The sequence below is a fragment of the Ursus maritimus genome, unplaced genomic scaffold (genome assembly GCF_017311325.1).
Source record: "Ursus maritimus isolate PB19 unplaced genomic scaffold, ASM1731132v1 scaffold_21, whole genome shotgun sequence".
Lineage (NCBI taxonomy): Eukaryota > Metazoa > Chordata > Mammalia > Carnivora > Ursidae > Ursus > Ursus maritimus.
Window position 1 is genome coordinate 1565369 of NW_024424564.1, and position 12238 is coordinate 1577606.

At 47.4% G+C, this 12238-nt stretch overlaps 1 protein-coding gene across 1 annotated transcript; it reads left to right on the plus strand.

Annotated features, from left to right (window-relative positions):
• The first annotated feature begins 437 nt into the window (after window positions 1-437).
• Window positions 438-10522, plus strand: INHBC (inhibin subunit beta C). The gene is made up of 2 exons (XM_008683981.2): window positions 438-876; window positions 9250-10522. The coding sequence occupies exons 1-2, from the start codon at window positions 564-566 to the stop codon at window positions 9993-9995; spliced, it is 1059 nt and encodes a 352-aa protein (XP_008682203.1). The 5' UTR covers window positions 438-563; the 3' UTR covers window positions 9996-10522.
• Window positions 10523-12238: the final 1716 nt, after the last annotated feature.

Sequence of the window (12238 nt, forward strand, 5' to 3'; positions counted from 1 at the left end):
GGAGAAGGAGAGCAGTGGGGCTTTGAGAAGTACCAGGCAAAGGAAAATGAAACTCAGTTATCTGTATGACAGTGACGCAAAGTGTCCTGCGAAGGACCCCTCTGTTTGAGAGTCACTTTTTAACACTCTATCTTAAAATCTCTCATCTCTCCCTTTTCCTCCAGGCTTCCCAGCAAAGCCTTTGATCAGAAGAGGAATTTCATCTCTAACCTTTGTCCCCAGGCCTGGCAGTTTACATGGGTAACCCACTGGCTCCCAACATTGGCCCAGGGACATTTCTTTCCCCAAACTAAACAACCTCCCCTCACATCCCCCACTCTGTACTTTCACTGACTATGTGTTGGAGGCTTCTGCCAAGTTCTACCTGTAACTGACTTCATCTGACTCAAGTCAGATGTTTGGCTGATCTATCCCCTGCAACAAGGAGTCATGCCAGCTGGACACACTCTCCTTCCAGGGCCCCTGGCGGCCAGGTTGGAGTGGAGACCACAGCTGTTGAGAACCTGAGCCCCGGTTTTACGTCTCTGTCTCGACCGTATCACTGAAAGAGGGCCTCCCCAGCAATGATCTCCTCATTACTCCTGGCCTTCCTATTCCTGGCTCCAGCTCCAGTGGCCATCCCCAGAGCTGACGGTCAGTGTCTGGCATGTGGAGGACCCGCCGTGGGCTTGGATCGCCAGCGGGAGCTGCTTCTTGACCTGGCCAAGAGAAGCATCTTGGACAAACTGCACCTCAGCCAGCGCCCAACACTGAACCAGCCTGTGTCCAGAGCTGCTCTGAGGACCGCGCTGCAGCGCCTGCACGGGCCCCCGCAGGGGACGCTTCCAGAGGCTGATGGGGAACAGGAATATGAGATCATCAGCTTTGCTGACACAGGTGGGTTCCTGTTCTATAGATCTTCCCACAAGGATGGAAAATTCTCCTCCCCAGCCTAACCCCTGACTCCCTCCCCCACACCCTCCCAACTCTTGCTTCCCATGGCCAGTAATCTCCTAATCCCAGGCTCCCACACCCCACCCCACCCCCTGCTCTCTCTTATTTAAACTTGACCAATGGGCAGCTGGGAAGTGGGTAGATTTCACTTCTTTTAAGACTGCCTGCCTGCGTCTCCTCTGGCTCCCACAAACTTCCACAGGCTGTGGTGTGAGCTCATCCACTCCCTGGGCCTGGACCCAGAGGCTTGGAGCTAGGGAGTCTGTCCTTTCTCTGACCCCTGTCTCCCCCATCACCCAGATGCCTCATCTGAGTAAAACGGGAACCAGTAAAACACCAGGACTATAATACTCCTCCAGCCTACCCCTGCTCGCTCATCCTAATACCTTGGGTCCTCACATCAGAACAGGGTCAAAATGGGACTCAAAAAGGTGGATAAAGGATAGAAGATAGAGTAGAAGGGAGAGTTACTTCCAGAGAGGAAAGAAGAGTTGGAGAATTTAGTGGGTAGCTAGAGAGAAGGTCAGGTATGTGGAGACAGGACCCTAGAAACAACACAAAGTGATCTCTTTGGCATCTAGCTTCTTACAAGCTCTTCCTTGGGTCTGGAAGGTCCTTCCCATTCCTGACCCCTTTCCCCTGATGAGCGCCTACTCCCCTCTCCCTTCAAGACCTGGCACTCCCATCCTCAAAAAACCCACCCTGCCCTGAGGGTGAGGGGCTCCCTCTCTGGTGGCTCCCCTACCCTCACCCCACCTGAACTCTGTGGATTGCCTGTTTACAGGTTTTCTTTGAAGTCTGTCTTCCCATATATGTCGACACCTTGATGTCAGAAACTGCCATTTATTCCTCATGTTATCGCCAGAAGCTAGAGTATAGTAGAAATAACAACACTTACATCATATTTACGTTATTCTAAGTTTTTTACATACACTAATTCCTTGGGACCCTTACAACAATCCAGTGAGGCAAGTACTATTGTTATCCTCATTTTATTAATTTATTTTTAAAGATTTTATTTATTTGACAGAGAGAGAGACAGCCAGCGAGAGAGGGAACACAAGCAGGGGGAGTGGGAGAGGAAGAAGCAGGCTCATAGCGGAGGAACCTGATGTGGGGCTCGATCCCATAACGCCGGGATCAGGCCCTGAGCCGAAGGCAGACGCTTAACCGCTGTGCCACCCAGGCGCCCCCAGTTATCCTCATTTTAAAGATACTGAAACTGTGGGGGCGCGTGGGTGGCTCAGTCAGCTAAGCATCCAACTCTTGATTTCGGCTCAGGTCATGATCTCAGGGTCATGAGATTGAACCCAGACTTTCGAGCTCAGTGGGGGATCTGGGGATTCTCTCCCTCTGCCCCCTCTCCCCGCAGGTGCACACATGCGCTCTCTCTCTCTCTCTCTCTCAAAATAAATAAGTAAATCTCAAAAAAATAAAAAAGATACTGAAACTGAGGCACAAAGAGGTTAAGTAATTGGGGCACCTGGATGGCTCAGCTGGTAGAACATCAACTCTCGATCTCAGGGCTGTGAGTTCAAACCCCACATTGGGCCAAGAGCTTACTTAAAAAAAAAAAGAGTTGAGAAACTCCTCAAGGTCACGTGACTAGTAAGTGGTAGAGCCAGACAGCCCAGCTCTGGAACCCATGACCTTGACCACTAAGCTACTCTGCCTCTCACGAACATACTAGATGCTCAATAAGCATTGATTGCATTAAACAACCAAACCACAGTGTAGAATTCCCAGTGATGTGTGAGACCCTATTCTAATTCAAAAGGGGGCTTCTGTCTATGACTAAAGATTTATTTATTTCTTTGTGAGAGAGCGGAGCATACACCTGGGTGCGGGGAGGGGCAGAGAAGGAGGGAGCAGGAGAGAGAGAATCTTAAGCAGGCTCCATGCCCCGTCTGGAGCCCAATGCAGGGCTCCATCTCATGGCCCTGAGATCACGACCTGAGACAAAATCAAGAGTCGGACGCTTAACCTACTGAGCCACCCAGGCACCCTGCCTATGATTAAGAGCACAAACTCCGGAGGCAGAGAAGCCTGGGTTCGAATCCTTGTTCTGCTGCTTATTACTGTGGGACCCGGGTTGTTAATAGTTTTCTCATTTATAAAATAGGGATAATGAGAGGATAGTTGAGAGAATTAAATGAACTAATACAGGTAATGTTCTTAGAAGGTTAAGGTGGGAGAAACAAGAACTCGAAGACTCAGCTCCTGCCCATGAGGGGTGTAGTTGCTGCTTCTGGGAATAAATTGATTAGAAGGTAAGGCAGAATGAAATAATGCTAGAGGAGGGCACAGAGTTTGCTGGGCCAGGGGTTATTCACTGGGTCCTAGTGAGACTGGGAAGTCTTTCAGAAGATTGCAGATGGACTGGTGGTGTAGAATAGGTTTGGTTTCCATGGCTAGAGAATGATAAACAACATTCTAAACGGAGGGGAAATGCGAGTAAAAGTCTGAAGGAGTAAACTACATTTGGAGTTGAAAAGTAGCTTGGAGTGGATGAGCACAAGGTGGACAGATGACCATAAACCATGACTCCTTTGAACACCGAGATTCTGGGTTTTTGATTTGTTTTGTTTTTGTTTTTGTTTTTTCACCTTTGTATCCCTGACACCAGTTCCTGACAACATTGTGGCAATAATGATGGCTACCCCATATTTAGTATGCCTGCCTCATCTCATTTAATCTTCACAACCACCTCATAAAGTAGAGTTGTTCCCATCGTAGGAAAGCAAAAACGGACACTCAAAAAAGATCATTTACATGGCCAAGGTCATACAGCTTGCAAGGGGCAGAATTCAAACACCGATCTCTCTGACTTCAAAGTCTATATACTTTCCACATATTTGCTAATCAATGAATGAGTACAACATTCAGCGGGAGGGGGCCTGATCTGAGATGACATTTGAAAGTGAGAAAGACTGATACCTGGAGTCTACCTTTTGCATTTCAATATGTTAGCTTGAAGTTTTTATTCCAATATAAGCTATCATCCATCCACACAATAGTGTGAAAGCAAGACCTGAGTATTGTTCTTGCTGGAGGTAGGAAGAGAGAGCTTGGGGCTCTGGGGAAACTGGGTAGGGGTGTTCAGTGATGTCCTGGAACTGGCTCATAGTGGCTAATGAGAACAAATTATGAACATCTCCCAACTCCACATCCAGTGATGTCACATTAATAGTTTGAAATTGGCCGTGGTGGGAGAATTTATACCACAGAAACTGGCAAACACTACAAATCAGGATTTATTTCCCTCCGGAATCCAGTTGTTAAACATTTACCAGCACACCACTGCCTGTGACCTAAAACTACAAGTTATCTGCCTCCCACACACCTAACATACAATGCTGACACAGGGACAGGATCACCATAATAGATACTCCTATTCAATACGGGAGACAGGGGAGAGGGGGACACAGAACAGTCACTGATCCACGAAAGTTCAGATATCCAGCCAGGCACATGTCTCAGTCTACCGCAAATCCAGAATTCCCTTGGTTAGGGCTTAGTTCTGCTTGCTCGTAGGATTTTTCTCACCTCTTAAGGAGAGCCCACCAGTGTTCTCCTTGCCTTCTAGATCTCCTGGATCAGCCCTTGGCTCCACCCTCTGAGATGTCTTTCCTTTTATTTTGTTTTAAAGATTTTATTTATTTATTTATTTATTTATTTACTTACTTACTTATTTATTTGACAGAGAGAAAGACAGCCAGCGAGAGAGGGAACACAAGCAGGGGGAGTGGGAGAGGGAGAAGCAGGCTCCCAGCGGAGGAGCCCAATGTGGGGCTCGATCCCAGAACGCTGGGGTCACGCCCTGAGCTGAAGGCAGCCGCTTAACGGATGTCTTTCCTTTTAAATAGGAAATGACCTAAGTCTGTGGCTGAGCAGTTTTCTCAGCCTGTTTCCTGCCCAAAGAAGTTGGGGGCCCAGAGACCTCTTTTCATTTTGAATCATCTCTGTCCCTTTTAGTCCAAACCGGTGCTGCTTTCACTACTAAAATTCTCTGGAAAGCCCTGTGGGGCTTCTAAATAACAAATTGTAGTCTACTCAATTAGACAAAAAGGCACTCAACTTTATCAAGACAGACCCCTTTTTAGGTTACAAGGAGATACTCTTAAGATTCTTAGAAGCCCTTTTGTCTAGTTGAGAGGATCTACAGAACATCATCTTAAATTTTTTTACATTTTAACAGAGGTGTTAGATCTTAACAAAGGGTCTTACAGTTGACCCTTTATTAAATGTTTTGATCTTCACTCTGAGGCCATAGTTTACCGGCAGTCCCCTGGATTTGATTTTTGCCCCGAGACCATTTCTTACTTTAAGAATCTTTTGCCAGACAGAGAGGTGAGGAATGAAAAAATATCTTATTGTTCAATCTAGCAAATCCTGTTGGAAATATTTTCTCTAAATTCTGCTTGAAAATTGAACAGTTCCTTTTTTAGTTCATCTCACTCCTGAAATGCCTTATCATAGGCAGCTAAAATAAGCCAATTGGCACTTTCAGCATTCTGCCTGGAAATATCTTTAGCTAAATTCACAACTTTGTTAGATACCATTTCTAGCTTCCAAGTTACCACAGATGATAGCCAATACATAACACAGGTTCCCCTTTCTCCAGCTTCCGATAGCAATTTGCTCACTGCACTTCCTACCTTCACTAACGGTCTCCTCACCGTCCTTCCAACCTCTGCCTGCCACCCAGTCCCAAGGCCAAGGCTACATATTTTAGGTCTTTGTTAGGGAGCACCATTCCTCTGTTACTAATTTCTGTTTCAGTTATCCATTAATATAACTAATCAGCACAAAGATAAAGGCTTAAAACAAGAAATCCAATGTTTTTGGTGATTTTTTTGTCCTTTGGACTTAATCTGGACAGTTCTTCATCTCCAAGTGAGGAGTAGCTGAGGGCACTGAAGCAAATGCATTCAGTCAGGAGCTTAGATGGGGCCAGACATCTAAAATGGTCTCTGATCCTCCAAGGCTCTCTCCACATGGCTTCTCATCATTCAGTAGTCTAGCCCAAGTTTCGTTAAAGCATGGTGGCTGGCTTCCAAAAGGGCAAAGCATCACTGTATAAGTACTTATCAAGTTTCTGCTTGCACTGTGCTTGCCTATGTCTCATTGGCCAACTCAAGTCACACAGCCATGCCCAGACAGTATGGAAAGCGACTGCACCAAGCCATGAATATTGGGAAGCGTTGTTGACTGGGGGCCAACAATGTAATAGTCTACCACAGCCCCTGCTGGTTATGCATCTGCCTGCCATAACAAGGGTAACTTAAGAGATTCTAATGGTTGGGGCGCCTGGGTGGCACAGTTGGGTAAGTGTCCGACTCTTGGTTTCAGCTCAGGTTTTAATCTCAGGGTCATGAGATCGAGCCCTGCATCTGGCTCCACGCTCAACATGGAGTCGGCTTGGGAGTTTCTCTCCCTCTCCCTCTGCCCCTCCTGATTGTGTCTTCTCTCTCTTTGTCTTGCTCTCTCTAAAATAAATAAGTAAATCTTTAAAAGAGAGAGAGAGATTCTAATGGTGGGGTGCTTAGTTGAGCCAATCAGACTTTTCATCTAGGATTTTGGAATTGGGACATTGGCAGATCATGTCACTTTAGTTTGGAGGAGCTGAGTAGAAGATTCTGTAGACTCAGGAGCTGGGGCCACCATTTTAGGACCTGAGGAAACTGACAAAGAAGTGGAAGAAGTAGATCCACAGAAAGAGAAGAATGGAATAGACTTACTTAGAGAGACCAAGATGAGAGACGTCTTGTTGACTCTGAGAGCTATCAAGAGCAGGCTTATTCCTGGGGCGCCTGGGTGGCTCAGTCGTTAAGCGTCTGCCTTTGGTTCAGGGTGTGGTCCCGGTGTCCTGGGATAGAGCCCCGCATCAGGCTCCTCCACTGGGAGCCTGCTTCTTCCTCTCCCACTCCCCCTGCTTGTGTTCCCTCTCTCGCTGGCTGTCTCTCTCTCTCTGTCAAATAAATAAATAAAATCTTACAAAAGAAAAAAAAGAGCAGCCTTATTTCTGACTTTCCAATTCACATTAAGCCTAGTTGAACTTTATTTTCATTCAACAATTGTTTATTGGGCTTATTATGTACTAGGTGTTAGAGAGACTGGTAAACCATACAGGCATAATCTCTGCCTTCATGCAGTTTACATTCTAGATAAAGGGGCAGGGGGGAGGAGTGGAGGGGAGGAGAAGCACATAGCAAACAGATGAACAAAAAACCAAGATGACTACAGAGAGTGATAGTAGCTATAAAGACAGTGAAGCAGGATGATGTATTAGAGAGATGGAGGTAGAGTTGAAGGCTACTTTAGATAGGTTATTCAGAGAAACCTCTACAAGAAGGAGATGTCTGAGCTGAATGCCAAAAGAAGCCAGTCAATCAAAGATCTTGGAAAGACATTTCTGACAGGGGGATGCACAAGTGCAAAGGCCATGAGGTGAGTCCATGTTTAATGAGTTCAAGGAACAGAAAAGAGCCAGGATAGGTAGAATGGAGTTATTAAATGGCAGAATGCCTAATTATGCCAGTTTTCTGTGTTAGGGGGTTTAGATTTTATTCAAATAGCAATGGGAAGCCTTTGAAGGGTCTTAAGCTGAAGAGATTAAGCTGATCAGATTTATGTAATAAAATGCACTCTGGCTGATATATAGAGAATGGTTTGGGGGACAAGAGTGGAGCACTTGGTAAGGTATTGCTGTAATTCAAGAGAAAGAGGATTGTGGGTTGAACTAATATATAGTAGAGGAGATGGGGATAAGTGAAATTACTTTATGAATTGGAAGTAGAGTTGGCAGATCTTGCAGATAATTTTATTTTTTAATTTTTTTAAGATTTTATTTATTTATTTTGAGAGAGTGTGCACAAGTGGGGGGGAGGGGCAGAGGGAGAGGAGAATCTCAAGCAGACTCCATGCTGAGCACGGAGCCCAGTGCAGAGCTCCATCTCACAACCCTGAAGTCATACCCTGAGCCGAGATCAAGAGTCGGATGCTTAACCCACTGAGCCACCCAGGTGCCCCAGATCTTGCAGATAATTTTAAAGTAGGGGATGAGGGTAAGCAAGGTTTTGGCTTAAGCAATGCATTTATAGGGAATTAGGTTGGAGAAGGAATAAGTTTGGGTTGGGGGGATAAAACTAGAGTTTATCTTTGAACATGAAAAGTTTAGGATATCACTAGATATCCAAATAGAGTATCAGATCAGCAGCTGGATATACCAGCCTGAGGATCAAGGAGAGGTCAGGGCCGGGGAGATATATTTGGGAGTCATCAGCATACAGATGGAATAGAAAGCCATGGGAATGGATAAGATCCTTCTGGAAAAGAATATATAGAGAGGAAAGAAGGGAGCTCAGGACCTTCAACACATAGAAGTCAGGAAGAGAAAGAGGAGCTGTCAACAAGAGACCAAGATAGAGTGGCCAGAGTCAGAAAAGCCAAGAGAAGGAAATATTTCAAGAAGGAGGGAATAATTAAGTGTGTCAAACACTGCTTAAAGATCAAGTAAGATGAATATAAAGAGATGAAACCATTGGATTGGACAATATGGAAAGTGTCGGTGATCCTGACAAGAGCAGTTTCAGTGGAGTGGAAAGAATAGGAGCCCAGTTAAGGTGTTTCAGTAGGGGCAGGGGAGGGATGAAGAGAAAACTGGACAAGAGAAGTAGTGATAGACATACATAGACGGAATCACTGTGGTGAGAGACTGGATATGGGGAATGAGGGCGTGCTCATAGGCTTTCTAGAGGTGATAAAGAGGGTAGTGGTGCCCCCAATTCTAAGAACAGGAAGAGGGGTATATAGGGAGGAAAAGAATGATTTCCACTTAGGAAAAAAATTATTTTAATGTGCCAGCAGGACATTCATGTGACAAAATTAAGCAGTTAGAAATTTAGACCTGAAGCTTTTGATTCCCAAATCTATACGTCCAGTCCAGAGGTGCAAAATGGTCTGGACTAGACATCCAGATTTGGGAGTCATCACCATAAAAATTGTGTTGGCTGACCATGAGTGTGGGTAAGAACTCCCTTCAGCGTAGAATAAAAGGAAATGAAGGTCAAAGACAAACTTTGGAGAACTCTTGCGTTGAACAGATGGTCAGAGAAAGAAAAGCCAACAAAGAAAATCAAGGAAGAATCCTAAAAGTTATGTCATAGAAGCCAAGAAAGAAAAGATTTTCAAGAAAGAAAGGGTGGTCAACAATGCCAAGTGCTGCAGAGAGTTCAAGTATGCTGAGAATAACAGGGTAGCTGGTAGACTTGACACTCCGAAGGCCACGGTGACTGGGGCTTCTTGTGTCCACAGGCCTCTCCAGCATCAACCAGACTCGTCTTGATTTCCACTTCTCCTCTGATAGAACTGCTAGTGGCATGGAGATCCAGCAGGCCAGCCTCATGTTCTTTGTACAGATCCCTCCTAATACCACCTGGACTTTGAAGCTGTGGATCCTTGTGCTAGGCTCACATGACACCAACCTCACCTTGGCCACTCAGCACCTGCTGGAGGTGGATGCCAGTGGCTGGCACCAGCTCTTCCTGGGGCCCGAAGCTCAGGCTGCCTGCCGCCAAGGGCACCTGACCCTGGAGCTGGTACCTGAAGGCCAAAGAGCCCAGAGCTCAATCATCCTGGGTGGGGCTGCCCATAGACCTTTTGTGGCAGCCAAGGTGAAAGTTGGGGGCAAGCACCGGGTTCACCGGCGAGGCATCAGCTGCCAGGGTGGGTCCAGGATGTGCTGTCGGCAGGAGTTCTTTGTGGACTTCCGTGAGATTGGCTGGCATGACTGGATCATCCAGCCTGAGGGTTATGCCATGAACTTCTGCACAGGGCAGTGCCCACTGCATGTGGCAGGCATGCCTGGAATTGCTGCCTCCTTTCACACGGCAGTGCTCAACCTTCTCAAGGCCAACACAGCTGCGGGTACCGCGGGAGGGGGCTCATGCTGTGTGCCCACGGCCCGGCGCCCCCTGTCTCTGCTCTACTACGACAGGGACAGCAACATTGTCAAGACTGACATACCTGACATGGTGGTCGAGGCCTGTGGGTGTAGCTAGCCCATGTGTGGATGGGCGGCCCAAGGTGGGGTAGGCAGACACGCCCTCACAGAGGTACCCTTTCTTGAGAGGTGGGAATGACCCCATTACTGCCTCTGTCCGGAAGGAGAGCTCTCTCTTCCTGAGCAACCTTGGACATTATCCCAACTGTGACTTGAGGAGATCTTCATCTAAGGAGAGTCACTGTGCCATCTTCGTGACCACCAGTCTCTCTCCAGGAAGCCTCACAGGCTCAACGGCCACCCCAGGGACTCTGACCCACCTGCAACCGTGAGCAGTGCCATCTAGTTCCCAGGCAAAGCCACCCACAGCCCACCCTTAATCTATCCCATAACCCGCTGTACCTGCTCTTCCCACTTGATGGCCGTCCCTCCAGGATGCGTTGACGCAGCTCCTTCCCCTGATTTTCTGGATTACCAGAGAGCCCCTTCCTTGGATTCACTGAAGATTAGATCACTGCTGTCCAACGATATTCTTCTCTGTATCTTGAGCCCCTTTCTTATTTGCCTTGGTGGGCTGCTAAGGCTCACTTGTCCTCCATTCTTTGTCCTGCTCTGCCCTGCGCTGTGCCCTTAAGGGCTGACTCACCTGAGAATTTGGCTAAGGACAGACACAGGCAGGTGATTAAAGGATAGGAGGAGACAGAAGTCAGAGTATTATTCCTGTTGCCTCTGCCTAGGCGCCATGGATCTGTGTGACTGTGGCTGTGGTCTGTCCCCACAGCTCCTACCTGGCTTCCCCCCGGCCCCAGTTCTACCTAGGTTCTGATATCAGTGCTTCCCCACTGGGGGCTTGTAAGGGCTTTCCACTCTTCCTAGTCCCTGGGGGCCTCAACATCCTTCCTTGGTTCCCTTAACCCTCCCTACACCTCCATAAATAAGGTCTTCATTAAGTCTTCATAGTGACGCAAACACAGACAATTGAATGGTTCTTTTGTCTCTTGCCAGGACCCTGGCTGACACCAAGGATGACACAGAGTCTACCTGCCTGGCCCACTTCTGCTCTCTCTCACACAGGCTCCTCAGCGACCAGCTATTGTGTCTATCCCACACTTCATTCCTCTTCCTTTCCTAGGCTTTCACCTCTTCTTTCTTAGGCCTCCTCCTATCCACCACCACCACCACCCCCGGCCAGAACCATCTTTGCTGGTCTCAGAGCTAATAAAGACTTAGGTTTTATCTGCTCTTCTCCTCCCTGCATATTCGAAGAGATGAGACAGATCATTGCTCAATCAGCCAGTAGGCTGATATCCTGGGAGCACATATGTGGGGGGAATCAGAGGCACGGCTCAGAGCTGGCAGCCTTCCCTCACTGACCCCCAGGGCTCCATGCAGGAGAGCTTCCTAGAAGCTGGAACTGGCCAAGGGCCACTTGCATGGGACAGGGAGAAGAAAAAGAAGGCATGGATTGAGGAAAGGAGGTATTTGCTCTGAGACTGGGTCCTCTCTAGACCTTTGCCCTTCTTTCCCCATCATACCCTCCCTTTGGTTAGGCAGCCCTGAACCATGGGGTCGATATTGTCTGCAGCCCAAGGCCGAGTTTGCGCAAAACCCACGTGTCCTTTGGGTAACATGATGTCTGTGTTTGCTCAGTGTATAACCCCCCTCCTCCCAGGGTCTGAGGTCCCTGGAAGAGGAACCCTAGTGGAGAAAGTCCTTAGGAGACCTGAAGATCTGAGCTTATGGGGTTTCCTGAGTAACCGCAGAAGTCATGCCACCTTTGCTTGAGGAGATCTTCACCTAAGGAGAACATCTAAGGAAGTCTTCTGTGCCCCTTCCTCCCCCTTCCACAGCGTCTCCCCTCCCTACGAACCACCCCTCCCCTAGATCTAACCTCTCTCCCTCCAACTACAGCTTCAGTCCCCAGGGACAAGAGTAAGATGAGATGAAGTAAGGCAGGCACTTTGGGGGCAAAACTGTAAGGGGATGCCAAGAAATTTATCAATCGAGATAAATAATCTTGATGCAATGTTTTTAAAACAGCAAAATGAATGCCAAAAAAATCCATGATGAACAAAACAACAAATTTTAAAATAAACACAGAATTGGTATTAACTCCCTTTCTTTTTGGCTCTGCCTTTTGTAAAAAGGGGAAAGAGTGGGTCTGTCTTCTTCCAAACCTTTGCTTCCAGAGTCTCTTGACCCCTAACTCTAGACTGTCAGGCTTTTCTCATTTGGGCAAGATAATCACTCGGGCTTCTTCTCCTTTCTTACCCGCCCCCAAGCCCGTCCCTCCCCCCCCCC